Source organism: Mycetomoellerius zeteki, unplaced genomic scaffold (genome assembly GCF_001594055.1).
Source record: "Mycetomoellerius zeteki isolate Tzet28-1 unplaced genomic scaffold, Tzet1.0 scaffold93, whole genome shotgun sequence".
In the NCBI taxonomy this organism is placed as follows: domain Eukaryota; kingdom Metazoa; phylum Arthropoda; class Insecta; order Hymenoptera; family Formicidae; genus Mycetomoellerius; species Mycetomoellerius zeteki.
In genome coordinates, this window is record NW_017257968.1 from 1,053,393 (window position 1) to 1,079,707 (window position 26,315).

A 26,315-nucleotide genomic window follows, 5' to 3' on the forward strand; every position below is an offset into this window, starting at 1 on the left:
CTGTTGAGTCTGCTGAACGCAGCCATAGGGTATGTTCCGAAATTAACTGGCAGTACTGACAGCACTGCTTTATCGTTCCAAAATAGAATTTCTTACTATGATCAAGAGCTATTTTGGACATTTAGGGGATTTTGGGGGATTTTGTGTACAGTTTTTAGGGAATTTTTAGGGGGAAACAGAATTAATTTAGGGAATATTCACGCGAACCATGTGGCAACACTGCGATACGATTTTATCGACAGTGTCAGAAAATGGATGTAGTCACGTAGTTTCCAAACCAAAAATGGATGTACATACTGGCGGTAGTGTACGGGCGTTTCGACGGTAACAGAAAAAAGGCCTCTCTCCGACATGGCCTCTCTCAAGTCTCAGGTATCCCTCTGGTCAAAGTAAGAGCAGCTGAGCATAGTGGAGCACAGCTGAGCAAAAGAATAAAAATGGCTTCTTGGACGAAGTTTATGCGCTCCTTTTCCAGAAAATATTCGACGGATGCTCCTAAATTTAGTGGTACTCATGGCGCTACAGGTGAATATAAATGAGAAATTCTGATAATTTTAATATATTATTTACATATTTGAATACAACGGTATTTGTATGCACAATGTCGCACACTGGCGAATATTTTTTACAATAAAGTGCCGTTTTTGTCAAATGTTATTAAGACTTGAGTGCGGAGTGTCTTTATATTTAAATAATGTTATGTTGGCGTACAATGTTTTATAGATGAAAAGAAAACGTATGAAGAATGTTAAATAAATTATCAATGAACATTACATAACAATAACGCTGTGTACTTTACAGAGCAAATGCAATTGATGTGGAAGAGGATCTCGTTTTTCGTAGGCTTACCAGCGATAGGTTTGGCTATGGTTAATTGCTATTTGAATCATCAAGCACATCATCATGATGAACATCCAGAATTTATCGCATACGACCACATGAGGATAAGAACCAAGGTATCAAAATATGAATATATATATATATAGTGTCAAAATGCAAGAAATTGATACGAACTTCTAAAATACAGCCTTTTTTTTATAATACTTCCTTTATAATTAATATTATTTTTAGAAATTCCCATGGGGAGATGGTAATCACAGCCTTTTTCATAATTCTAAACTGAATCCTCTACCCGATGGTTACGAAGAAGAATAAAAAGTGGTTCTTTTAGATGGTAATAATTATGCTTCACATTAGCATTCTTTATAACATATATTATAACATGTATGCATTATATTGGCTTATGAACAATTGAGTCAATAAATGATAGATATGACATTTATATTTTTTCCATACTTATATTTTCTTGTCAGATTATGATTTGACATAATTATAAACTCACTTAATATTGGATATAGGGTAAAGCAGGGCTTTTTCGTCCACTTGCGAAAATGTTTGTTTCTGAACAGCACATGTCATGTTGATAATTTGAAGCAGTGCTGAAATTTATTTATAACTTTCAGCCGATCGGAATTTAGATTGTACGTGGGTTGGTGAGGTAAGGGACAAGAACCAAGCTGAAAATCGGTTGAAAGTTGCAAGTAAATTCCAGCACTGATTTAAAAATTGTAATTGTGCTCTCAAGAAGCAATCATGATTGTATAATGTAATTATAAGCACGTCACTGCAAAGAGATTTGTTTGCTATCGTGAATTTTTTTATTACTTTGAAGTTGAAACTGACGGAATAGCTCACCTCCCCCCTACCCTATATTGAATTTATAAGTCTAGATGACGTTTTTTTTTACCGAAATATTTAATATTATGAACTACATTAAATTAATCAAAGATCTGCAATGAAGGGAAAATAATTCTACCTTTTATTAATTTTATGTTTAAGTATTTATATCACATAGAATTAAAAAATTTAGAGTTCTCAAATATGATTTAAAAATAGCATCAATTAATATGACTTTGTTTATCTTTATTAAAATACAATTCTTTCGTGATATATTTCTTTCACATTTTGATATATTTCACATATAACGAATGTAGTTACGACAAATATATTATCACATCGCAATATTTAATTAATTGACGAGTGTTTTTTAAATTGTAGTAGTATTGTCAAATCTGGTATAAGAATATCAAAAACTTAAATATATCAATTAAGTTAAACTGAGCAGGAAATGTAATTGACTTGATGTAAGCTATTTATCCTGGTGGAAAAAATTTGTCCGAAAAATATAAAAAAATGGCAAGTTCTAACATATTCAAACAGTATTACCGAAATTTGATGGAAAGTATCCCATTTTATCTGTATTTCCCATATTAATTGTCCGAATTTGTACATTTCAACAATTTTCGGAAACATTTAGGACGAATTCGGACAAATTCCACCAGTGTAGGCATACAAATTATGTAACTAAATTAATACTTTACGTTGTCTATACATTGTTGTTACTTATATTTATATTGGATAATACAATATTTTAACAAGGAATGTGTCTTTTACAGTTGACTATTAAAAAAATATCAGAGAAAAAATTGAAAATTTCTGATTTCCTATGTCATTTTTTACACAAATGCAATAATGAAGACATACATATACGTATCCCCACACACACACACACACACACACACACACATTCATTATTGCGTGTGTGCGTGTGTGTGTGCGTGCGCGCGCGTGAATTATATATAATTATATATAATCGCCAGTTAAATTAACGTAAGCTCGAACAATTGCACATCACGATTGCACAGTTGCAATTACAAATGTACCGGTATAGTTGTGAAAAAAAGTAACATTTCAAAAAGTTAAATATGATTACACTCTTCAACTTTTTCACTATTATTTTTTTCCTATTATCAACAAAAAAACGTAAAATATTAGCGTGAATTATTATATATATCTTATAACTAATAGAAAAGTTTTGTTACGAAAATAACACGTCAATATAGTTTTAAATACATGTAACAATGAATACTGCTTAATTGAGAAATGTTTTGATGCTAACAATATGTTAGCAGAAGATTATTGTATAGAGTACTTAAAGATACAAATATACGGTTTTATACTACTCATCGATACAGATAATCGAATTACGACCCTTGCATTGCTTGTAGTGTTCCGCGTTCCAATGTAAAGATGAACAACGTTTGGAGCAATAATGAGCTTCCAAGCAAGCCTGACAATATACCACACTTTTGCGTTTGCAGCGTAAACAGAGCCTCTCATCTATCTCATCCGAAATTCCTAAATTGTCATTTATATCCAATGAATTTTCATCATTTTCAATTAACGACTCTGAATTATTTTCAAGAAATGCATTTATATTTTTCATCTTCTCGAATGATGATGGCGATATACTCCTAATGTTCAAGATACTCGGCATGCTATTGGAGTCATCGCTTTTCAGGGAAAGATATTCAACATCATCGGCGTCAAGAAAATCAGTTTTGGCGGAAACTTCTGTTTCATTTACATCGAGAGAATCGTCTCTTGGAAAGGAATTAAGTGCACGAGTACGCGATTTTCCATATTTTTGTTCGGATACATGTTTGAGCTGTTCATTGATTGCTTTAATACCACTGTGAGTATCCATTTTCGTCTTTTTCTTTTCTATATCTTCAAGAAGTTCTTGAGTGTCTATATTTATCATTTCCTCTTCTATATCTTCAGGAAGTTGTAAGTAAATTGACTCTATTGAGTTGTCTTCGATACTTGATGTATCTTCCGGATCTCTAAATTTTGATATTTTCTGAAATCCGATCTCCTCTATTGTTAATAGTGATTGCTCACTATTTTTATTGGCCATTTCAATAATACTGTAAGTATCTATTTCCGTCTTTTCTTCTTCTATATTTTCAGGAAGCTTTTGAGTGTTTATTTCTATCTTTTTCTCTTCTATATCTTCAGGATGTTTTAAATAGATCGACTCTATCATGCTCTCTTCGACATGCAATGTGTCTTTTGAAACTTTATGTTTTAATGACATTTCTTGAAAATCGACCTCCTCTACTATTAATAGCTCATCATTTTCTTCTATTATATCTTCATGTTTCTTTATAGTATTGCTCGATTGTATCACACTTTCTCTCATATTGCATTCATCTTCAAACTTCAATGATACATTCTGTAGCTGCATCTTTTCTATTTCTAACGACTGGTGTTCATTGAGTTCCTCATGTTCATTGAATTCCTCAATGTCTTGTGTTTCAGTTTTGAAATCTTGATGTGTATTAGATAAATCTTCCTTAGCAGTGTTTTTGAGAAGAGAGAATGATGTTACTTTCACAGAATCGCAGCTTATTGTATCAAATAGTTCTATTGAATCTTGTGATTTTAAGTTATCTTCTTCAAAAGACGATATCTTATCGCACTGGTTTTGCATCGCACTTTCGTCAATATACAGTTTCCCAAAACTTTCAAATGTTTCAGTAGAATCATTACTTCGTTCATTCGTAGGATCTTGTTGCTGTATATTTAAGCAAAATTCTGATGTTGCTTCGACGTGTTCCTCATCTGCGATATGTGGCTCCGATATTTCGGTAGATTCACATTTCTTTCCGAGATATTTTCTCGGAGATATCGATTCCTGTATGATGTTTGATGAGGACGATTCTGAAATACGCAATATATTCAATGGATCAGATTGTAGCTTTGTGGAATTTAATATTCCAATATTCTCTTTGACGTTATCACGCATTCCAACTCGTAAATTTTTATTGGATATTTCATTATTGGTATTATATACTTTTTCATTTTGATCTTTCGTGTTATACTGAGCTTGTGATGTCGCATCGTTTTGTTTGCTACTATTTAATGTTACAATGTCAGAAGTTTCGCGTATGTTTTCCATTTCTACATTACTAAATCTCTTGTTTATATTATTTGTTGTAATTTCTGATTGATCTTTTGTGTTCTCAGTTGACACATCCTGTAATAAATTCGGTAGACTTTGTTTAAGAAGGGAGGAATCATATAAACTTGTCACTTTTAGAAACTCGTTAATTTTCGCATTATCTTGCGTTTTCGTTTTCAAATTCTTGGCAGACATTTCTGAGATCAACTTCTTTTCCGGCGACAATGTTTTTGTACTCTGAGATTCTTTTTCCATATCGATCAATGAACTTTTTTTGGATTGCTTCTTTAGTGTATTATCTTGTTCTTGTAATCTTATGTTTTTTGGAAGGGATTTCTTAGTTATCACAGACGTATAAGGTGACTTTTCATTTGATGCTTCTAAATTACTCTTTACCGCCGTAAATTTTGGACTCTTTGAAATATTCGGATCAATACTTTGTTCTGATTGCTTTTCTAAAATCCTATTACATTCTAAACTATTTTCATTGTCTTGATTAAGTTGAGCCTTCGTTAACTTGTCTACGGATGTTTCTATTGTATTCGCTTGTAATGTTGACTTGTTTTGTGACGTATTATCTTGTGAACTTTTTTCGACGGATTTTTTAACGGTCTGTGACTCGTTTATCATGCTCTTTATGTAATCATCTAAATTTAAGTACGAGTAAAACAATATTATTCTCTCATTATGTACTCGTTCGAATTCCTGCTTGCTAAGTAAATTTTTCAGTTCGTCCCACATGATAAAATACGATTTTATTTGATCACGCAATAGAATTTTCTGAATGTCCGTTAGAATCGCCAGATTATTAGAGAACGTAACTTTGTTTCTTTGCTTTTTTCGTTCGATTTCGGACAAAAATAACACTGCATTATTTTTTTTTGGAGATATTGTAGACATCATACTTTGTAAAATACTCAATCTTTGCGTAGAAGTTTCCGAAACAGTGCTAACATTTTGCAGTTTATTGCATCCGCTTAGAATTTCTTGATGTGCATCTTGTTGCAGATTTATAGATTGTGACTTCTTTTGCATGAGATTTGTATTTTGTGACTCTGCTATCTCTGCTTCTTTATTCAGTACGTTTTCTTGCATATTTTGCAATGTATTGTTAATCGATAGATTAATTGGACATATAGATATATCTTCGGATATTACACGCTGGCTTTTTACGGTTGTACTGTTAATTGGATTTTTTGATGTGATGTGTGATTGTTTCGTATTGATTGTAGGAAGCATGTTTGCATTCCCTTGATTTACTGGCAATTTATGTTGCGACATGTTTTGTTGCATATTCTGCGGGATATCGTTAATCGATAGATCAATTGGACATGTGGATGTATCTTTGGGCAAGATGTATCTTTGACTTTTTTCGATTGCAGTATTGCTAATTACATTTCTCCACACGACGTATGACTGTTTCCTGTTGGTTGTAGGAGACATTCTTGTATTCCCTTGATTTGCCGCCAATTGCTGCTGCGGTATCTGCCACACGTTTTGATCTGGCAAAGTATTCTGAACAGGATGCGTTTGTATGTTGCAATGTGCAGATTGAGATACAATAAAATAAGTTTGTTTTGGATCGTATTGCGGCAAAAACTGCGTTTTTCCTGAAGATATTTGAGATACTTGTGGATTGCAGTTTACTTGCTGCTGATTCACATTTGTGCTCCTATGTCTAGCATTTCCCATTGCAGCGTTGGTTCTTGAGGTATCAGGATTTATTGTGAAAGATCCAGTTAAGTTGACATTGTCATAGCCTGGCACAGTTTGGCGTATTCCAAGAGAATTATTTTGATTTGTCATAGGCGGTGGATAAACTGTTGTTCTTGAGTTTATTTGCGATGTCTGAGGATACATTTGTTTCTGTTGTTCCATGTTATTAGCAGCAGATGCAGTTGCAGTATTGCTAATTGTATTTTGTTGCAAAGTGGTGTATACTTGTCTCGTGTTAGTTGTAGGAGACACGTTTGTGTTTCCTTGATTTACTGATTCATACGAGTGCATATTAACATTCGATGATGAAATATTACTCATAATTACCAAACCCTGTTGAACGCCAACATTCAACATATTTGCTGGCATATATCGGCCTTGTACCGGATGACTCGTATTTTCTAAAGATTGTTGTTGATTAACGTTCGGCATATGTGACTGTGCTGTAGGTGGTACATAAGACATATATGATTGATGAATATTTGGCCTAGATTGTCTCGAGTGTGGTACTTGTGTAGAATTAGCCGAATTTCTGATCAATTGCTGCTGGCTGATATTTGGGATCGTTGGTGCTGGACATGGCATTGTTGAAGATTGCATGAATGTATCACGATTTGGTATTCTCGCATCTGGAAATGAAGCATTTCTCGAAAACTGTTGCGCGTTGACATTCGACAATGATGCATTTGAAAGTAATCTGCTAATATTCGGATATTGTAACGAGTTTGCATAATTTTGTTGTGAAAAGTATAAGTCATAACAAATTTGCACATAGTTCTTCAATTCCGAAACTGTCACTGGTTGATTTTTTGGCATATAAAAATTAATATGAATCAACGTGCTGTCAATATCCTTCATATTCAGCCATGTTTTCAAGTTTTCTAAGTCTTGACTTATTTGTTGCATAGTTGTAGATAATCCTTGTACGTAATCTTTAGGAAAATTTATTCTTACATGATTATATTGATTAAGACTGCGGCAATATCCAACATGGGTGCAGATATTTTTTATTGTAATCTGTATTAAATTTCTGAGAGCGTTGTTATTATTTGGAGTATTAATTTCAACCGGTGCAACCGCGGAACTTGTATTAGGTGAGAGGTATGTATGTTTAAAAGTGGCGTTATACGATGATGGCGGTGGCCGTTTGGATACTGACTGAGAAGATGTTGATTGAGAAGATGTAAATCGAGGAGGTACTAATGAAGGATGTCCTAACTGAGGACATGTTGATTGAGGAAGTACTGGTTGAAAAAGTATCGATTGAGAAGGTGCTGATTGAAAAAACACTGATGGAGGTGCTGGTTGAAAAGATGTTGATTGAGGTGCTGATTGAGAAGATATTGAATGAATAGTTGCCGATTGAGATGCTGACTGACAGAATGCTGAGCATACACTCCTTGGAATTGATGCATTCGGACTAGATTTCTCGACACACTGACAACTAAGTTCCGCAATAGAACGGACTCGTACTTTCTTATGTGTCATATCCGAGGAAGTTTGTGGTAACTGTTCTGCTACATCAGGCGTGTCGTATGCAGCTTTAATTGATTTAGAACTATTTTCTGTCGTTATCTGCGGTTTCTTTCTCTCGACAGACAATATTTCAACTTCTTCAACCTGATTATGCTCCACCACATTTTTAGTTCCCTCTAAAGTTGTTTTATCTTGAAAATTTTGTTCTTCGTTGTTTTTCTGTTTGTCGTTTGTGATAACCTTTTGTGACTGTTTTCCCAAATCGGATGTATCGCACACAAGTCTACTTGAGTCAAGATTGTTTTCAGTTATTATTGGAGTCGTCTGTATGAGAGATTGAGTGCATTCATCTTTTTCTTTTTCATCATCATAGGCTATCATATTTCTATCTTCGTTTAAAATTGGACGGTCTGGAGAATTTCGTTGTTGAGAATGATTTTCATCATCTTTAGTAGTAGGACTAGAATCACATATGATTTCGTCAGTCTCGGCAGTAACATTAACATTATCTAATGACGTATTGTCTTCTTTTTCTCTTGTATTTGTGATCTTGCGATTAGACTTTTCAAATGTTCTATGATCCATCTGCAAAAGTTCATTAAGAAAGCTTGGGTTATCCTTAAGTGTGTGTAAGTTTTTGATACATGTATTTACTGCAGACCAAGGTGCTTTTAATGAAAATTTCCGTGATACTCGAGATTTTAATTTGGGTTTTATTTTTATTTCTACTTCAATATCACTACTGTTGTCATCATCTGTTAAGTGAATGTCCAATGAGCAATTATCACTATAATTTGATTTGCTAGATGAATTTGACTGTGATATCGAAAAAGAATCGTTACTTTTTTCTTCCGAAGAATTTTTTTTTAATTTTGATGTTATCATTGAAAGCTGATCAATTGTTTTTTCGTCTTTCCCAATGTTATCGTTACTTGATAACGATAAATTTTCGACATTTTTTTCTAACATGTCACGATTGTCTTTTTTGCCAACATTGTACGATGTTGATTCAAATGTAGACATGATTAGCAATTCCAAATTTGACGTTGCATTTTTTTGCATGTTTTTGCGTTGCGCTAAATCAATACTTTCGACATTGCGCATTTCTTGATTCTTTTGCAGATTTTGTAATGCAGATTGTACACTTACTTCTTCCGCTTTCTTGTAAGTGGTATCTGCTTTTTTTTTTATATTTTTATTTAAATATATATTTTCTATACTCATATTTTCATCTAAATTTATTTCAATCGTGGACGGCATATTATGTTTCGCGCTAATATCACATTTACTATTATTTTCCGTGTCGTTAATTGACGAAGAATTCTGTATACCCTGTTTTTCTGCCGAGACTACATTTTCTATATTTTCTGACTCATTAGCTGACATGTTATGCTTACATATTGCTCTATTTTTTACTTTGTCATCTTTTGCAATATCGTGCATAGAGTCATGGTTTTCGACACTTACAGTGGAATGAATTTCGCACTCAGAGTCGCATGAATTATCGAATTGTACTTCAACTGGTATTACACTCTCTATATTTTCCTGTGAATTATTGACAGGTGTATCACATTTACATGTTGATACTCCATCTTCTGTCTTTTCGTCTGTTACAATATTGTCCGTAGAATATTTTTCGATATTTGAAATGGAAATGCACGAATTATCGAAATTTACTTCAGCCGATATTGTGCTCTTTATATGTTCTTGCGAATCATTAGATGTGCTGTGTTTATATATCGATGATGCTCCATCTCTCTTTTCATCTGTTATAGTATTGTGTTTAACGTATTTTCCGGTATTTACAGTGGAATTGCACGAATTATCGGCCATCACTTCAAGCGGTATTGCGCTCTCTATATTTTTCTGTGAATTATCAGGTAACATGCATATCGATTCATCATTAATTGATTCGTCATTATTTATCTTCTTTTTTGTTGTAATATCACATTTTTTGGTTCTTGCAATGAAATTCCCTAAATTATTAGATTTTGCTTTAGCTGGTATTGCGTTCTCTATATTTTCCTGTGAATTATTAGTTAACGTATTATTCGTATATATCAATGCTTTATTTTTTATTTCCTTTCTTGTTACAATAACATTTGTAGCACAATACTTCTTGTTACAATTAGAAGAATCGCTTGAATTATCAGATCTTATTTCAGCCGGTACATCTATATTTCCTTGCAAATTATTAGTCGACATATTATAATTACATACTGCTGCTCCATCTTCTATGTTCTTTTCTGTCATAGCATAATACTTTTCTTTGTATGTAGAGGAATTGTTTGAATTCTTAAATTTTATTTTAGCCCAAATTGCGTTCTTTTTATTTTTTTTTACATTTTTCTGAAAATTATTATCTGACGTGCCACGTTCACAAATCAATGCTTTTTCTGCCTCCTCGTCTGTTGTAACATTGGACGGAGAATATTTTTCGGTGCATGCATCGGAATCGCATGAAATATCAGAGTACATGTTCTCTGATATATCTTTTTGTGGATCATTGATAGAAGTGTTTATACGTTTACATATCGATATTTCTTCATCTGTTGTAACATCGCTCATAGTATCAAACTTTTCAGCGCATGTGCTAGAATCGCATAAATTATCTAAGTTTATGTTCTCTGTACTTTCCTGTGAATTGTTAATTAACGTAGCACATTTATCTAACGATGTACTATCTTCTATCTGTTTTTCTGTTACAGCATCGTGCAGAGTGTATTCTTTGTCGGATACAGTAGAATCGTGTAAGTTGTCGGACCTTATTTTATCTGGTATTGTGCTCTCTATATTTTTCTGCCAGTTATTAGCCGATAAATCATGTGTTAACTTATTTCTTTCAAAAATATATTCTACCTTTTCTTCTGTTATATTATTATGTAATGGCTCATCAAACTGTTGTTTATTTTTCTTCAGATTCAACAGAATTTCGCGTTCCTCTTCACTTTCACTTGTGTCGGGGTCGAAATTGCGTCGAAAACATTCATGAAATTTTGCTCGTATCTTTATAATCTTCATATTATTTTCTTTCCTATGTCGTTCCCTTATTCGCTTCAGGAATTTAGAACTTCCTCTTTCTCTTATTATACATTTCGTGCTCGCCTCATTTCTTTGATTTGTTGTGTGAACTAATTCATTATCGGATAGCATTTCATAGTGAGATATTCCAATAGTACTATCTGCTACTACTTTTTTTGGTGACATATTCACTTCATTCTCTCTTCGTACCTTTATCAACGATATATTGCGATCTAAACTTCCGGAACGTATCTTTCTTTTAATTGTTGTTTTAGAATTTGTTTCGATAGGTTGACTCTCTGTTTGCGGATTTTTAGATTCTAAATATATTTTTGCTTTATTAACATCTTCCTTTATGAGCATTTGATGTAACACTGTATCGATATGTTCAATTGACTTTTCTGATTTTTCTGAAGCAGACACGTTTTGAATCTTACCTATGAAATTAATTACTTTTACTTTTGCATATGTTTTTGATTCTGAAATTATTGCATTGCTTGAGCTAATATTACTATCAAGGATATTATCAGTTTTAGATTTATAGGAATCTTCTTGTGATATATCTAACAGTTTGCTTTTTACTGGGGAAAATTCTTGTCTTACTTCACATTCTTTCTTTTCCTTATGTTCTCTTCTAAAAATATCTTTCAAGGGATCGATGCTACTTTTAGAGTCTGAATGTTCCTTCAATTGAATTGGTATAATTATATCTGATGATTTGTTTATAAATTCATGAACAATATTTTGTATATGTTTATTCAGCGATTCATCCTCCGACGAGGAAAAGCTAGGTGACGCTTCAATAGCAGATTTTTTTGCAGAAATATCTCTATAATTTGTTGATGTAACATCAATATGAGAAACATTTGTTGTTACTTTTTGACTAAAATCTTGTTTAGTGCCATCTGACGATTCTTTTCTGGATAAATAACACTCTTGAATCTTATTTTGACACGTTTTATTAGCGTCCACCGCATTAATCAATATTGTTCCAACAGCAGCGTTTGGAATTTGTGCATCGGATGTGTGTTGAACAATATCTTGCGAGTTGTCTTCTAATCGGTTGTTTTCGGCATCGTCTCGATGATTGTTTTGCAACCTTTCGTTGTGAACGAAATTATGCTTATTATGCGATGATTGCAGTAACTTCTTTCTGAAACATAAAAATGTGCAAAAACGAAAATATATAATAATTGTAAGTGTATTATAATAAAAAAATGTGGTAAATATACCGAATAGCCCCCCCCCCCCTTCAATAGACCTTGAGTAACTTCCAACAAGTTTTAGCCGTCACTCGTTATTTGTTAAAAAGTTATTAAGAAGAAAAGTTTAAAAAAATAACGTCTCTTTTCTACTATGTAAAACAAAAATTCTCTGCTTTAAAATAGATTTCCTGCTTCAAAATAAAAATTTTCTTTGAAAACGTTATTTTTTAAATATAATTTTTGTTTTTATATAGTAACATGTAGGGGCGCACGACTTTCTATGCTTCGCGTGGAAAGCAGAGGGGAGGTGGAAGAGAGGCCTTGTCTCTCACGTAAAAAGTTATTCCCCTAGTCGGTCCATCTTAAACCTCCCACCTGCTTAGAGTCATCCACCTTTTCATACAAAGCGGAGAAATAACTAGCAACTTCGATTGTTAATAACTTTTTAACAGATAACGAGCGACGGCTAAAATCTGAGAAATGGGATGGAAGTCGCTTCGCGCAGAAAATCATGCAACAGTCCTTGTATTGATTAATTTATTTTTACTTAAACAAATAATTGAATCAATAATTAGTGCCTATAACAGCCAACACCGGATAATAGTATAGGTATACATTAATTTATTCTACTACAGTACTACATTAATAAGTTATATACGTTTAGACCTACTACAAACATTGAGACCTGAATAGGACCCTACTAACCGTGGGGGTCAAAGTAGATTAATAAATAGATAAATAAATAGATTTGAATAAATTAATGCGCACACTACACACTATCCAGTTGGTTCTTATAGACACTTTTAATTATTGATTTATTTCATTAAAGTCTATTGCCTGGTTTATGCTTCGGTCTTAATCTTAGTCTAGAATTAGTCCTAACCTAATCTTAAGGATTGGTTTATGCTTTTATCTGTTACCTTAAATAATTTACCACTTAAATTTAAACTTAGTCTTAGAATTAGTCCTAACCTAATCTTAAGGACTGGTTTATGGTTTTATCTGTTACCTTAAATAACTTACCACTTAAATTTAAAGCTTCTCCAACTGTTTCTTACAACTACCTTATTTTTGTAATTTGAATTTTTTTTATTTCAAACCACATCAAATTGTTGGACACATTCAATTAATTCCGCATCTGACATTTTGCTCTCAATATTATACGCATGCCCATGTCTTTTTCTTAAGGAATTAGGACTAAAGTTAAAAGACAGGAACTTTTTGATACTAAGATTAAGACTACACTGTTAAATTTATAGTGTTAAATTTAATCTAACGTGAGTCGCTACTGCTTCTACTAAATATATAGTTATTTTTTATCAAAACGATAGTTAAATTTGACATTATATATCGTGTTAAATTGACACTGTATAGTGTCAAATATAAGTATTGCTTTAGCATAAACAGTGTTGCGCTTAGATAATTAAAAATTATCTAGATATAGATAAGATAAATCACACAAAAATGTATCTCAGATAAGATGAAGATGATTAACTGTACATTAATCTAGATAAAAGATGAAATTAAAAAAAATTTTATCTAGATAATTTTTAAGATAATTTTGTTTTTAACTAACTATTAGGCAGTAAAACGATTTCTTCATCTCTAGATAACTTTAAGAGATATCTCCTAGAATACAATAGAGATATCTCCTGGATAAGGATATCCGCAACTTATCTGGAAGTGAAGAAATTGAGCATTTGGATACAAAAAATATTTTCATTAATCTTTATTTTTTACGAATAAAAGTGTTTTGAACCGTGTTCTAACAAACGGTTTCTACGTGGAATTAATATTTGTTGTCCACAAATAAAAAGGCGCTCTACTGACGCTGATAATGGCAATGTGTCATATTTAAAAAAAATTTGTTTGACGTGTGGATACAAATTAAGAATATCTAATTCCTTAGATTTATCTTCTAAATATGAAAGTATTTCAATGTCTTTGAATTATGACTGATGTCATACTAATCCCAGTTTTATCTATATCATAAAAAAATTCTCATCATTGCTACTACTAGAAGTTATATAGAAATTTTTTTACGATACTCTTCTACAATCTTAGTTAATTTAAAAAAGATTTTATCTAAGATAAGATAAAAATAATCTATATTCTTAACAATCTAAAGATAAGATAAAGCCATTTCTTCATCTATATAATTATCTAAATAATTTTATCTAGATAATGGAAAACACTGAGTATAAAATAACGATATAATTGAGGAACAGTGGCGACTCACGTTAAGTTAAATTTGACACTATAAATTTAACAGTGTACGGTTAAGACTGGGGAAGCATAAACGATCTTATGGCATTCTTTGTTGCCAACTTTTAAGACTAAGATTAAGACCGAAGCATAAACCAGGCATATATTTTCATACAGAGTTTGTCCGAAAAATAATGTCAATGACTTTATTGTGAAGCGACGTCGCAGCGCGATCGGATCGGTTGGAATCGGTGGAGGAGGAAGCTTACGAACGCGCGGTCACTCAGTCGTTTTTGATCATTCGGTGAGTAAAGACAAGCTTTTCCGTAAAACGCGTTTTCGTCTCCTGTGCAAGCCGTAATGCAGCGCTCGTTCGAACAAAAAATTGCGATCAAGTTTTGTGTGAAACTCGACAAGTTCGCAATGGAAACTGATGATTGTTTGTCAGATCGACAAGTCTACCGGTGACACAAGGCTTTTTTAGAAGGCCGTGAAGAGATCAACGATGAAGCCCGCACTGGACGGCCATCAACGAGCGCTGCATTACGGCTTGCACAGAAGACGAAAACGCGTTTCACGGAAAAGCTTGTCTTTACTCACCGAATGATCAAAGACGACTGAGCGACCGCGCGTTCGTAAGCTGACTTCCTCCTCCACCGATTCCAACCGATCCGATCGCGCTGCGACGTATAGTCGCTTCACAATAAAGTCATTGACATTATTTTTCGGACAAACCCTGTATATCGTAGATAAATGATTAAAATAGCAAAAAAAATACATATATACATATTTGTTTAAGAAACGAATCAGTTCTGCTGCGCAATATGTGCAAATTAATATTATTTAATTAATAATACTAATTTAATTAATAATATATTAATATAATGATATACATTAAATAACAAAGAACTCCTTTATTTCAGAACAAACACTCATGCACATTGATTCCAGAAATTCATTGAGCAACATTTTGGGAGGTGAATAACGATTATTACTTGCACGCACACGATCGCGCCTGATCGAATCACACTGCAATTCGATCAAGGAAATCTTGGAGTGGATGAGAAAGATTTTTACAAAACATCTGTAAATCCTGTTGGCTAAGGAATGCTTCAAAGCGAAATGCTTCGTTTTGAAGACTCTATTTTTGTTTGTTTAGCGTTACCATTGTGTTTGGTCTTGGATGTTTCAGCCAGCAACTTCCAATCATCCATGGATTTCTTGGGAATTTCGTATTCCATAATGCATCAAAGAAAGAGAACCGTTCGATTTCGAATTTTCTCACGAATATCGCATCAAAGATCAAAGATACTTTCCCGTGAACGCATGCTAGTGCGACGGAACATCGCAGTGTTGTTCTCCGACAGGGGGCGACAGAATGTAGCAACACTGACTTTCCTTACACGGAAATTTTTTTACTATATCATCGCAAGACCTTTTTTTTTATACACCTACCTTCCAATGTCGAATTCACGAATACAATGCGCGAACGAATCGATGGTACTCTCCGTTGTTAAAGCAAATTATGCAGTTGAAGGACATAATTGCTCTGTATCGTGTATTATCTTTCTGCGCGTAGTAGTATGTCGGACGAATCGAATATCGCTGAAACAACGAGATTTATGCATCATTGCAGCGAATCTGACATTCGCTGGAACTCAAGACTAGTTAGTTTCAGAGAAATAAAAAATATTTTTTGCTTCGGCTTTTTAATTTTATTCAACATTTTTATTTTCTTTTAAATTTAATATTATATTTGGTAAATATTGAGATGGAGGAAGCCAGCGCCGACGAAAATGTTATTTTCTCATATAATTTTTATATAGTAGAACATAGGGGCGCACGACTTCCTACCCAAATCAACTTTCACCCCACCTCCCTCCCTACTAAGGAGTGCGCGAATCTTTCTACACGAAGCGACCTTCGAGGGATAACTTTAGCAGGAGGTGGAGGTAGGGTGAAAATTGCTTCACGTGGAAGTCGTGCGTCCCTTGACAGGAGGGTGAAAGTCGCTTCATGTGAAAAATTGTATTCCTTGATCTCGTCCACCTCACATATCTTTCTTCCCATTTAAAGTTATCTAACTCTTCGTGTAAAGCAGATCAATAATTATTAACTTCGATTGATAATAACTTTTTAACGAATAACAAGCGACGGCTAAAACCTGTTAGAAGTCACTTGAGATCATGACCCTAACAACATGTCATCGGCGCTGGCTCTCTCCTCAATATTTACCTTATATTTTTCTATTTTTATTTTGTTAATTAGAATTTCATGTTTCCTCATAATAAATGTCATAATCATCGTAGTCACTCTGTTAAATATCAAAGAAGCAAAGTTATCCCTCGAGTTAAATTGAATTAAAACTTCTATGTACCTACGTCACAGTAAATCAATCCATTGCTGTGGTTAATTTTAAAATAACCAACATCTATATTAGCGTATGCATTTAATAAATAATAAACTGAATTTAAGTCAAATTTAATATTATGAAATTGTGTTAAATTGTTTAACTTCATTGTTTTAGTTAAATTAACTAAATATATTGAATAAGAGCTGTGGGGCGCAATCTATAGAAATGATTCAAAATATAATTCAAATTGGATATAACTTGATATTATGAATTTAACAGTATGTCTTAATAACATTTCGTAGTAATAAAATTATTAGTATGAAGATTTACAGGGTTGTTAGCAAAAAAGAAAAAAAAATTTCCCTGACTCTTTCCGGTTTTCTTGGTCACTTTTTGAAAAAATTCCCTGAAAGATTCTTTGAATAAAAACAAAGAAAAATATTAAATTTTTTTCTATGTGAATTTATACACTAAATTTATCTTTAGCTCTACAATGAAGATAAATTTAAGCAATACAGTTTTTCAGTACATTAACATCTTTCTAATAGGATGCAAGATTAAGCATCAAATTATTAAATTACTTATCAATTCAATTTGTGATATTACTATAGTAGTTTAATTGCGTTCAGAAGTCCGAAAAATCATTTCGACGCGCAGTTCAAATGATTACATATTTAGTATATAAATTCACATAGAAATTATTTAAAAAGCATCTAAGATCCAGCTTCGACCGTAATAGGCATTAAACTCTTACTTGTTATGTATTCACATATACGGTCTTAATAAATCGTTTATTATTGTTTAAAATTTTTTATTTTATAAACAGTACAATAAAAAATATTTATATTCAAAGAATTATTTACCTTAAAGAACAAGTTGCAAAAATAAATAATAATACGATATGACTTGCAGTGAGTGTGTTGCAAACGTTAAGTGGAACATACGACTATCGGTATATCATGAGTTAAAAAAACAAATGAATTACAGGAAACGGCGGCTATACATGTATCTTTGTTTTGCATATTGCTTATTGAGATTTTTGTCCATATTCAGTCAGATTTGACCATATTCATAGTCTTATATTCAAGGCTTCTTTAAATTTATCTTTAAATGCTCAGTAGTCAATAAAATAATTCGTAGAGCATCTAAGAAAGATAAATTTAAGAAAGACCTAAATATAAGGCCTGATTAATGCCTGTATTAGTCGGGCCTTAAATATAAGATCTGAGTAATACAGGCATTAATCATTTTATTAAAACACTGTATGTTCTAATTATCACTTTAATTGACTTTAATTAAAAATGATTTACGAAATGTTCATCATTAATACATATTTTGAATTTATAAAGTTAAGTTTTTTTCTCTAACACAATGTCTGTTAATTTTTTTCTGCAAATTGCTCATTGCAAAATTAAAAATAAAAAATATTTGCATTGCTTCTTTAAAAAATTAAAAAAATTCTATTTTATAATTTCTAAAGAAGTAAAGTTTAAACTTCGAATTTTACAGTAATTTAATTTTATTTTAGGTTAATAAATTCCTTGATAATAATTTCTCTGACTTTTCCCTGATTTCCCTGACCGCTAACAATCCTGATTTACTGTTGATAACAAAATCTATGTAAAAAAACTTATTTCCAATTCATCGAATTTGTTATGCTTTATTTTTACATAATATGGAATCGTGAGGTTTGCGAAATGCGCTTAAGAAATCAAAATCTACCAATCCATCAATTGAGTTTGCAACATATCAGTCTCCATAAAGAGGCACGCATAATCGTTATTGATAATCATTTATTATACAACACGTGCTACGTGCTATGTACAGGGCATCCTTAAATGTATCCATTCTTAAATGCATTCATTACGTTCCAATGCATTTTCCATTACTACTTAAAAAATTTTTCATATAAAAACAAATATATACTGGATAGCTAGTTTTGATATGCGTTCGTGTGCAGGTAGAATGAATTTAAATGTCCTATATCATTTTGTAATTTTCACAATAATTTACGACAAATTAATTCTAAAGATCGCCGAATGAACGTGTATACGTCCGGGTTCCCGTTGAATGTATGTACATACGTCCATAGGTCATGACTACTAAACGCATGGGAAATTGTTTACATTTATTACAGACGACAATAATTATGTATGAACAGTGAAAGAAAACAATTCTCCATACTAGGTGGTCATATCACGCCGCGCGCTTGCATTTAGCGGTAGGTCGGGCGAATATGCGCTCATTCGGCAATCTGTAGTGATTAATTTCTCGTAATTTACAAAAATTGCAAAATGATACAGCACTCATTATCAGTTTGATCTACTTTCAACTCATTGCCAGTTTAATCTTCTCTATCCGCACTCTTTGTCAAAACTTACTAGACACCGTATAATTATATAGCACTGTTAAATCTATAAAGAAGAATGTCAAATTTAACTTAATTTAAGTCGCTACTGATCCTACTAAATAAATCGTTAGTTTATAAAAAAAATGATAGTTAAATTTGAAGCATATAGATCGCAGAATGTTATTGCAAAATATATCTATTATTCATTTAAACTACATGTAGACGTTTCGACTGTTATCCAGTCGTCATCTTCAGTACAAAAATTTTTTAAATAGAACTTTATTTTATAATTTACAAAAGTTGATTAGGCAATTACAATTCCGCTTAACTTCTTGGACAAATTGTCAAATCTTCTTTAAAAATTCAGTTAGTTGCGTTGAATACATGTCATTTTCATTGTCCTGTGTGTGTCAAATTACAAAGTGAATCCCATATTAATTATTCTACATGTAGTTTAAATGAATAATAGATATTTTGCAATAACATCCTGCGGTTTAGCCTATATGCTCCTTATCATTTATTATTATTGACTTCAAAGAGCCAATATTATTATATTTATTAGTTAAATTTGACACCATAATTTAACAGCGTATAATCATTATACATATATACATATATACATACACACATATATATTTATATATGTTTATACATATTTATTTATGTACTTATATGAAATGTTTTTGTTAGGTAACGCGTAGTTAAAATTGCATTAACGCTTTATTTTAGATAATAATCAAAGTTAAAAAATGCAAAACAAATAAAATTTTAGTGTAACATTTTTGTAATTGCGTACATTTTTTAAATTATCCCGAAAGAAGGGTATATCTTTGTATTCTCTGTTGCAGATGACAATAATAATATCGACTTATTCGAGAAAAAAATTATCCGAAGATCCTTCTCATTTCCTTAATTTGAATATTGTAACATGGCAACACACGGAAGAATGTTTTGCTGAAACATCTAAAAATTTTGCTAAATACAGATCTGAAAATAATTTTGTTGAACCTTTAAAATAATATGTAGAAAACTCAAGTATAATGAGTGACGCTCTCTCTCTCTCTGCAAGAAATTTAGACGTTCTAACAACGAGCTTGAACGTCCTACATAATTATTTTATTGATAATACAATAAAATTATTTTCAGATCGATATGTAGCTAAATTTTTTAGATACTTTAACAAAAGCATTTTTTCCGTGAAATAGAAAGTAAATTCTAACTAAATACTCTATGTAAACATGTACTAAGATTATATCGCTAAGATTATATCTTTATTTATCTTAAACTGTACGGCCCATCATTCAGAACGCGAATTTTATCGATAAGTACGTGCTTATGTATGAAATTGTATAGTAACGTAAACTATGTACCAAATATACACTAACATCGTAAAAGCGCATTCTGAATACAGATCTAATTTATTAATGTAGATACCTTTAATTATTATATGCAGACTCAATGGTTACCCTCCGGATAATAATGAATGAATGATAATGTGCTATTAGACAAACTAACAACGCTAAACAATTATCCGTATTTAGAAATATTCCGTATTTCACACCAATTATTATTAAAAGTATTTCACACCAGTTATTATTAAAAATATCTTTCCGTTATCAATCGCACCAACTTCGAATATAAATAATATCGTCATGTAAAAACATTAATTTACTCGCTGATCCTACGACACCAACAGTGAAGAAGTAGCGGACGTCTAATCGACACAACAGTTTCGTCCAAACTGTCGATATTTCTTCAACCCTTGGAACCACTTGAGACCGTCATGGTCGCACTGGGAACTGGGACTCACATAAACACAAAGGAGGGCAAAGAAACCCAAAAGCGAAGCAAAAAGTTACAGTGGTGAGAGTGAATTCTTTCATCACATACACTAAGAACCTCTTCCTACTTGAAAGTATGTATATATCTTTAACCTCTACACGTTTCGAGAAAAAATTCGAAAATTTTACTTACAATAAATTAAATGTGAAAAAAAATAGAACATACATGTATATGCAAAAAATGTTGAAGTATTTTTTTTTTAAGCAAGATAATACCAAAGCTTGTATGCTGTAGAGAATACTTTCTATGTACTGAAACCACTGACTCACATTTTTCCATTAATTTTTCTCGAAATAAATCTTAATTAAAAAATGATATATATCTTTTTTAAGTCTATCATTTTTATAAAACATAAGATATAAATATTTACAGCATAAAGTGTATTTTGTCTCTCGTATTTTATAAAAATTATATCTTTAACATTTAGTTTTATGTAAAGAAAAAAAATTTGTATTTCTAAAAACATATAATAATATATACACACACATATATAAAATATAAATATTAAACAAAAAAATATTAACAAAATTAAAAAAAAATTTCGAGAAAAATAATTGTGAAAATTCTACTATAAATTTGCTGTCAGATATTTCAGCATATTCCACGTTTGAAGTTGCATCAAATTGTCTACCGCCAAGTAGAATAAATTTTTACAATATTATTCTCTATACAAGCTAAAACTGAGAGAATAATGAATTCACAATTAAAAAAAACGCACAATGCTGATGGAAAGACTATAAAGTGTATAAATTGTATTAAATGTAATAGGGAAATGCAAAAGAATTCGAGGGATATGGTTTCACTTATTTGTACTCTAATTTGAAAAACGTAAAATATTTCGGTCACAAAATATTTTCAAATTAAAATTAAATTAATTCGCAATAATTAACTCCTAATAATTAGCAGTTGCTGCATCTTGTTATTATTGGCGTCTCGTGTAAAAAAAAATCGAAATTACCACATATTTCGCAGCAGAAACAATTCCTTTCTCATTTTATGCAAAACTAACACGTCATAAATTGCGAATGAAGCGTAACTACAAATACGATTTACAGTCCATACTGATACAACATTTATGTTAAATCGGGTATACATTTACGAACGAACACCGAACGCGAAAGTTCGTTATTGCTTCAACAAATAGCACGAGTTAAACACTTTATTGCAGCGAATACTGAATCTGATCGAACGCTCGGTGCAATAAAAAAAAGCAATAAGCTTACAAACAGAAACATAAATGTCCATTATTTGTATTCGCTGTGTTCATTATTAAACGTATAGCCCGCGGCTTTATAGAAAACCGAACAGAAACTTACCTGCAACGGGGACCTGACAATCGTTTTAGAATCACGCATGGCTTCATCGCAAGTTGCACGAGTCCTGCTCGTGTCGCCCGCCTCGATAATCCCAGCTTCCGCAGATCATCCTTTAGCTGAAATAATTATTTTCCTGTCAGATTTCAGCATATTCCATACATATTTGAGGTTGCATCAAATTGTCTACCATCAAGTAGAATAAATTTTTACAATATCACTTTCTATACAAGCTGAAGCTGAGAGAATAATGAATTCACAACAAAAAAAAAACGCACAATGCTGATGGAGAGACTGTAAAGTGTACAAATTGTATTAAAGTTGTTTATCGACAATGTCAACATTTTATAATATAGGTTAGATTAATACACGTCTTATAGTCTCGTTAGATTTACTACGTAAAATCGGCAATAAACAAAAATTCGCACCTTGACCAGCAGCGTACGACGACGATTTTCGTCTCCGTGAAGCCATCTCTTCAACTCGAAGTTGTTAAACATATAAGTAGCCTGCTCCTTGCATTCAGCCATTACCCGCACGGCTAAAATAATTTGTCACTGATAATTCTCTTTTGGATAGGCAAATTTCTCCCCACTCAAGCTCTCGGTAATCACAGAGCAAGCGTAATAATCCTTACTCTCTCGATCACAGTGGTATACACACACACAGTCCGAAGGAACTGAGTTATATCAGGAAAAGAGCTAGCGAGTCCGTACGTGCCTAATCAGTTCGACGATTGGCCAATGGTAACCGATGAAAGACCGCGCTAAGGAGACGGCGAGATACGCTGGCGCGATCGTCCTCTGTTTATCGCGACTGTCCCTCTCTTCTACTTTCAATTATTATTGTAGGTAGATATCCAGACAGAGTGTCATGTATCTCTCGACGCTTAATTTATTTCTCACTGATCGTTTGTCGAATATCTTCTAACAATAAGTTATCTTTCAGTAAATTACAAGGATAATATGCGACAAGAATAGAATTCTGATTGTGAAAATTGGAGAGAGGGTAAATTTTCTACCTGAAGGTTTTATAGCTAGGGATTTTTATACCTGAGAAGAGGTAAGTTATATCTAACAATGTCCTTTTTTTCGAGAAATTTTATTGTCGTTTTGAGAATGGAATCGTCCGAGGAATGTTGAATGCTATATTTATTTTTCCATTTTTTCTTTTCTTTCTTTCACAAAATTCCTTTACTTTATTTATCAGTATTTGCATTTTTTTCTCGAACTTTTTCGAATTTTTCCAAGGAAAATAAGCGTTCTTAGATATATCCTTTTTCGTATGTATAAATTGCACGTAGGGAAGCATATAACATATCTTTCATTTTTTCCAATAAAATTTTATGCATCTATATTATGCGAAAGTTTGCATTGCAAATTTCATTAAACTAACTTTTAAATTTTTGCTCGCGAACGTTTTCTCACAATAATTTTGCGTTTTACATGACGCATCGCAAATGAATTTGCAACTTGATGTAACTTGAGATTCATCATACGTGATGCAGTATAGATAGCCTCATCACTTCTAACGATAACAAGATTCTTTGCGTTTCATGGTCTCGCTTAATGCGTCTCATATTTCTCTCTCCTCCCTCCCTAAAATTTAATATCGTTGTGTTATTTAATCCCTTCGATAAATTATTCGTATATTATGTAGTATTGTATTTCTCGTAAGATATAATGATATATTAGATATTCTGAAAGATATAAATGATATATTAGGTATTCGAAGCTGTTTTGTTCACTTTTTTTGCGCTCGATATACAGCAAAAGAAATAATCCGGATTTTTCTCTCTCTCAGATCACTTGCCAAATTACCTGCCGATGTTGTTCCTTCGCCGACACAGAGAAATATTCTTTTCTTTGTCGATTATTGTAGCATTTTATAACAAAAAGAGACAGAACACGATGCGAGTCGCTAATATTCTTGAAGAAGATATTTAGAAATGCTCAGATTAACTGTCTATCCGCACGATCATATCGTACCAGATACTTCTTCTTATACTAAACGGTGAACGCGTTGAATTACTATTTATACTACTAAATACAGACGTATGCTGTTGACTACCAAGAAAAATCTGACCTGTAGATATATCGTTTCCGTGTGTGCTATCATCTAGATACCACATAAACTTCCGATAACTATAGCATCCCTTTCGTTTCTTCGTTGATCGGTCTTTGTCGGATCAACGGGGATATACGACAAATAAAAAAAAAAGAGGAGATGAGTCATCAAAGATATGAGTTATGACGAACTATTTCGATGCAGAAGGAAACCTGGCAATCATGACACGCAAAAGCAGATATTTCTATTCTCAAAAATACAATACATATGTATATGCGGGCTTCGCATCATTGATATTTTTAGCGTATTTTATTGCAAAAGTGACGATTTAAAATGCATAGGAAGAATACATATTAGTTGTTCAAGAGATGATCATTGGTGTCGAGACTAGCTCAAAATTAATACATTCTGTTTTGCATAATGTTCTGATTTGCATAATTATAAAAAAGTATTCATATACGAGTATATGCATACACGCGCGCGCGCGTGGAGGGGGTGCGTGAGTGCGCACGTGTGTGTGTGTGTGTGTGTGTGTGTGTGTGTGTGTGTGTGTGTGTGTGTGTGTGTGTGTGTGTGTGTGTGTTTTGTATGTATTTATATATAGCATTCCTATATAAGACAGCGATATTCTTTACCGATTCAATTAGTTATATTTTATAACTCATATTTTACATATACATTTCTTGTGTACGCAACTTGTGTTTAATACGATAATTTTATTCTACTTTACTGACACGTTTCGTACCTTTATATAATATTATATATTGAAAGACAGATCTTCAATGGCTACGTTTAGCAAAGAAAGCACTTTGCAACTGTTGTAAAATTTTTCAATATATTTCGTTATACATTTAAATCCATGAGAAATTAAAGGCAAGAACCAATCATATTAAAAATCCTTATAACAGTTGCAAGCAAACCTGTTTTTTTCTGATGAACGCAGCTAATATTTTAAATTGACCCGACTGACTAAATAATGAAGACATTTTCGTAAACTTGCAAGGGAAGTTTCATAACTGTCCGGAACCGATTTGATTCTCCATGAAATATATTGTAAAACGCGAAAATCTAAGAGAGAGAGACACGTATTTTTTTATACATGCGCTAACTGATGTTTAAGGGGTAAATACTCCTTCGAAAAAAAAACAGAATTTTTCTTTCGAGCGAATATCGTCGGAAGTATAAAAGATAGAAAAAATTTTTTTAATAAGAGTTGTACGATTTCAAGAGTACTTTAAAGTTATAAAGAAAAAAAATTTTTTTGTTTAACAAAATACCCCCACCACCCGTAATTTTCTTTAATTTTTAATTTTTTTATATACCAAATTAAAGATTATTTTTTTACAAATTCAACCATGTGTAATAAAGTTATAATACGATATATCATTTTCGAGAATTAATTATTAACGCTTCCGTATATACGCTATCCATGCTCATATGCGAAAATAATTGTCGGAACAATAAGATATATGAAAAGATGTCTTAAATAAAATTTGTATAATTTTTTACATGTGTGTGTATTTAGATTTTGTAAATATATAATTTTTAAGATATATATTGTATATATATACACATATTAACCCTGTTATTATTTCTTTGACATTTAATTTCTTCCTTGAATAAAAATTAAAAACAATTTTATCTCAAATCCATTCTTTTATAATAAGATTATTGTATAAGATTGAATCTTTAAAAAATAAATTTTTAAAAAATTGTTGCATTTAAAATTACATTGAATTGTTGGAAAATGTCACGTCTGAAGAATTTGTGATATCAAAAGAACATGGGCAATAGGAGTCAAGCGCGGAAGACGTTGCATAAATAATACGACTATAAAAAGCGTAAAACTTCTTTATTTTACTAAACGCGTTTACATGTTTCGGCTCATTTTTTAGCCTTCTTCAGAAACAACATAAACTCACATATATACAATATAACAAATATTAACTTGTCATGGTGA

The 26,315-nt window shown here is 32.1% G+C and overlaps 2 protein-coding genes across 2 annotated transcripts; one reads left to right on the plus strand and one right to left on the minus strand.

Moving 5' to 3' along the window:
• Window positions 1-384: 384 nt before the first annotated feature.
• On the plus strand, window positions 385-1,282 carry LOC108730533 (cytochrome c oxidase subunit 6A1, mitochondrial). The gene is made up of 3 exons (XM_018460295.1): window positions 385-525; window positions 802-956; window positions 1,072-1,282. Exons 1-3 carry the CDS (start codon window positions 438-440, stop codon window positions 1,153-1,155), a joined length of 327 nt encoding a protein of 108 aa, XP_018315797.1. The 5' UTR covers window positions 385-437; the 3' UTR covers window positions 1,156-1,282.
• A 1,737-nt stretch (window positions 1,283-3,019) lies between these two features.
• Window positions 3,020-23,106, minus strand: LOC108730485 (uncharacterized). Its single transcript, XM_018460208.1, has 5 exons — window positions 22,717-23,106; window positions 22,292-22,407; window positions 4,700-12,173; window positions 3,313-4,603; window positions 3,020-3,198 (listed from the first exon to the last, which is right to left on the minus strand). The coding sequence occupies exons 1-5, from the start codon at window positions 22,816-22,818 to the stop codon at window positions 3,020-3,022; spliced, it is 9,162 nt and encodes a 3,053-aa protein (XP_018315710.1). The 5' UTR covers window positions 22,819-23,106.
• Window positions 23,107-26,315: the final 3,209 nt, after the last annotated feature.

What these genes read in the sequence shown, in the direction of transcription:
- LOC108730533 (XM_018460295.1), top strand. Translation starts at nt 438, where the DNA reads ATGGCTTCTTGGACGAAGTTTATGCGCTCCTTTTCCAGAAAATATTCG. An exon ending in TGGTACTCATGGCGCTACAG is followed by an intron (nt 526 to 801) that starts GTGAATATAAAT and finishes TGTACTTTACAG; the next exon opens with AGCAAATGCAATTGATGTGG. An exon ending in ACATGAGGATAAGAACCAAG is followed by an intron (nt 957 to 1,071) that starts GTATCAAAATAT and finishes TATTATTTTTAG; the next exon opens with AAATTCCCATGGGGAGATGG.
- LOC108730485 (XM_018460208.1), bottom strand. Translation starts at nt 22,818, where the DNA reads ATGGCTGAATGCAAGGAGCAGGCTACTTATATGTTTAACAACTTCGAG. An exon ending in GTCGTACGCTGCTGGTCAAG is followed by an intron (nt 22,408 to 22,716) that starts GTGCGAATTTTT and finishes TAATTATTTCAG; the next exon opens with CTAAAGGATGATCTGCGGAA. An exon ending in CGAAAGATCAAAATGAAAAA is followed by an intron (nt 4,604 to 4,699) that starts GTATATAATACC and finishes AATTCCACAAAG; the next exon opens with CTACAATCTGATCCATTGAA.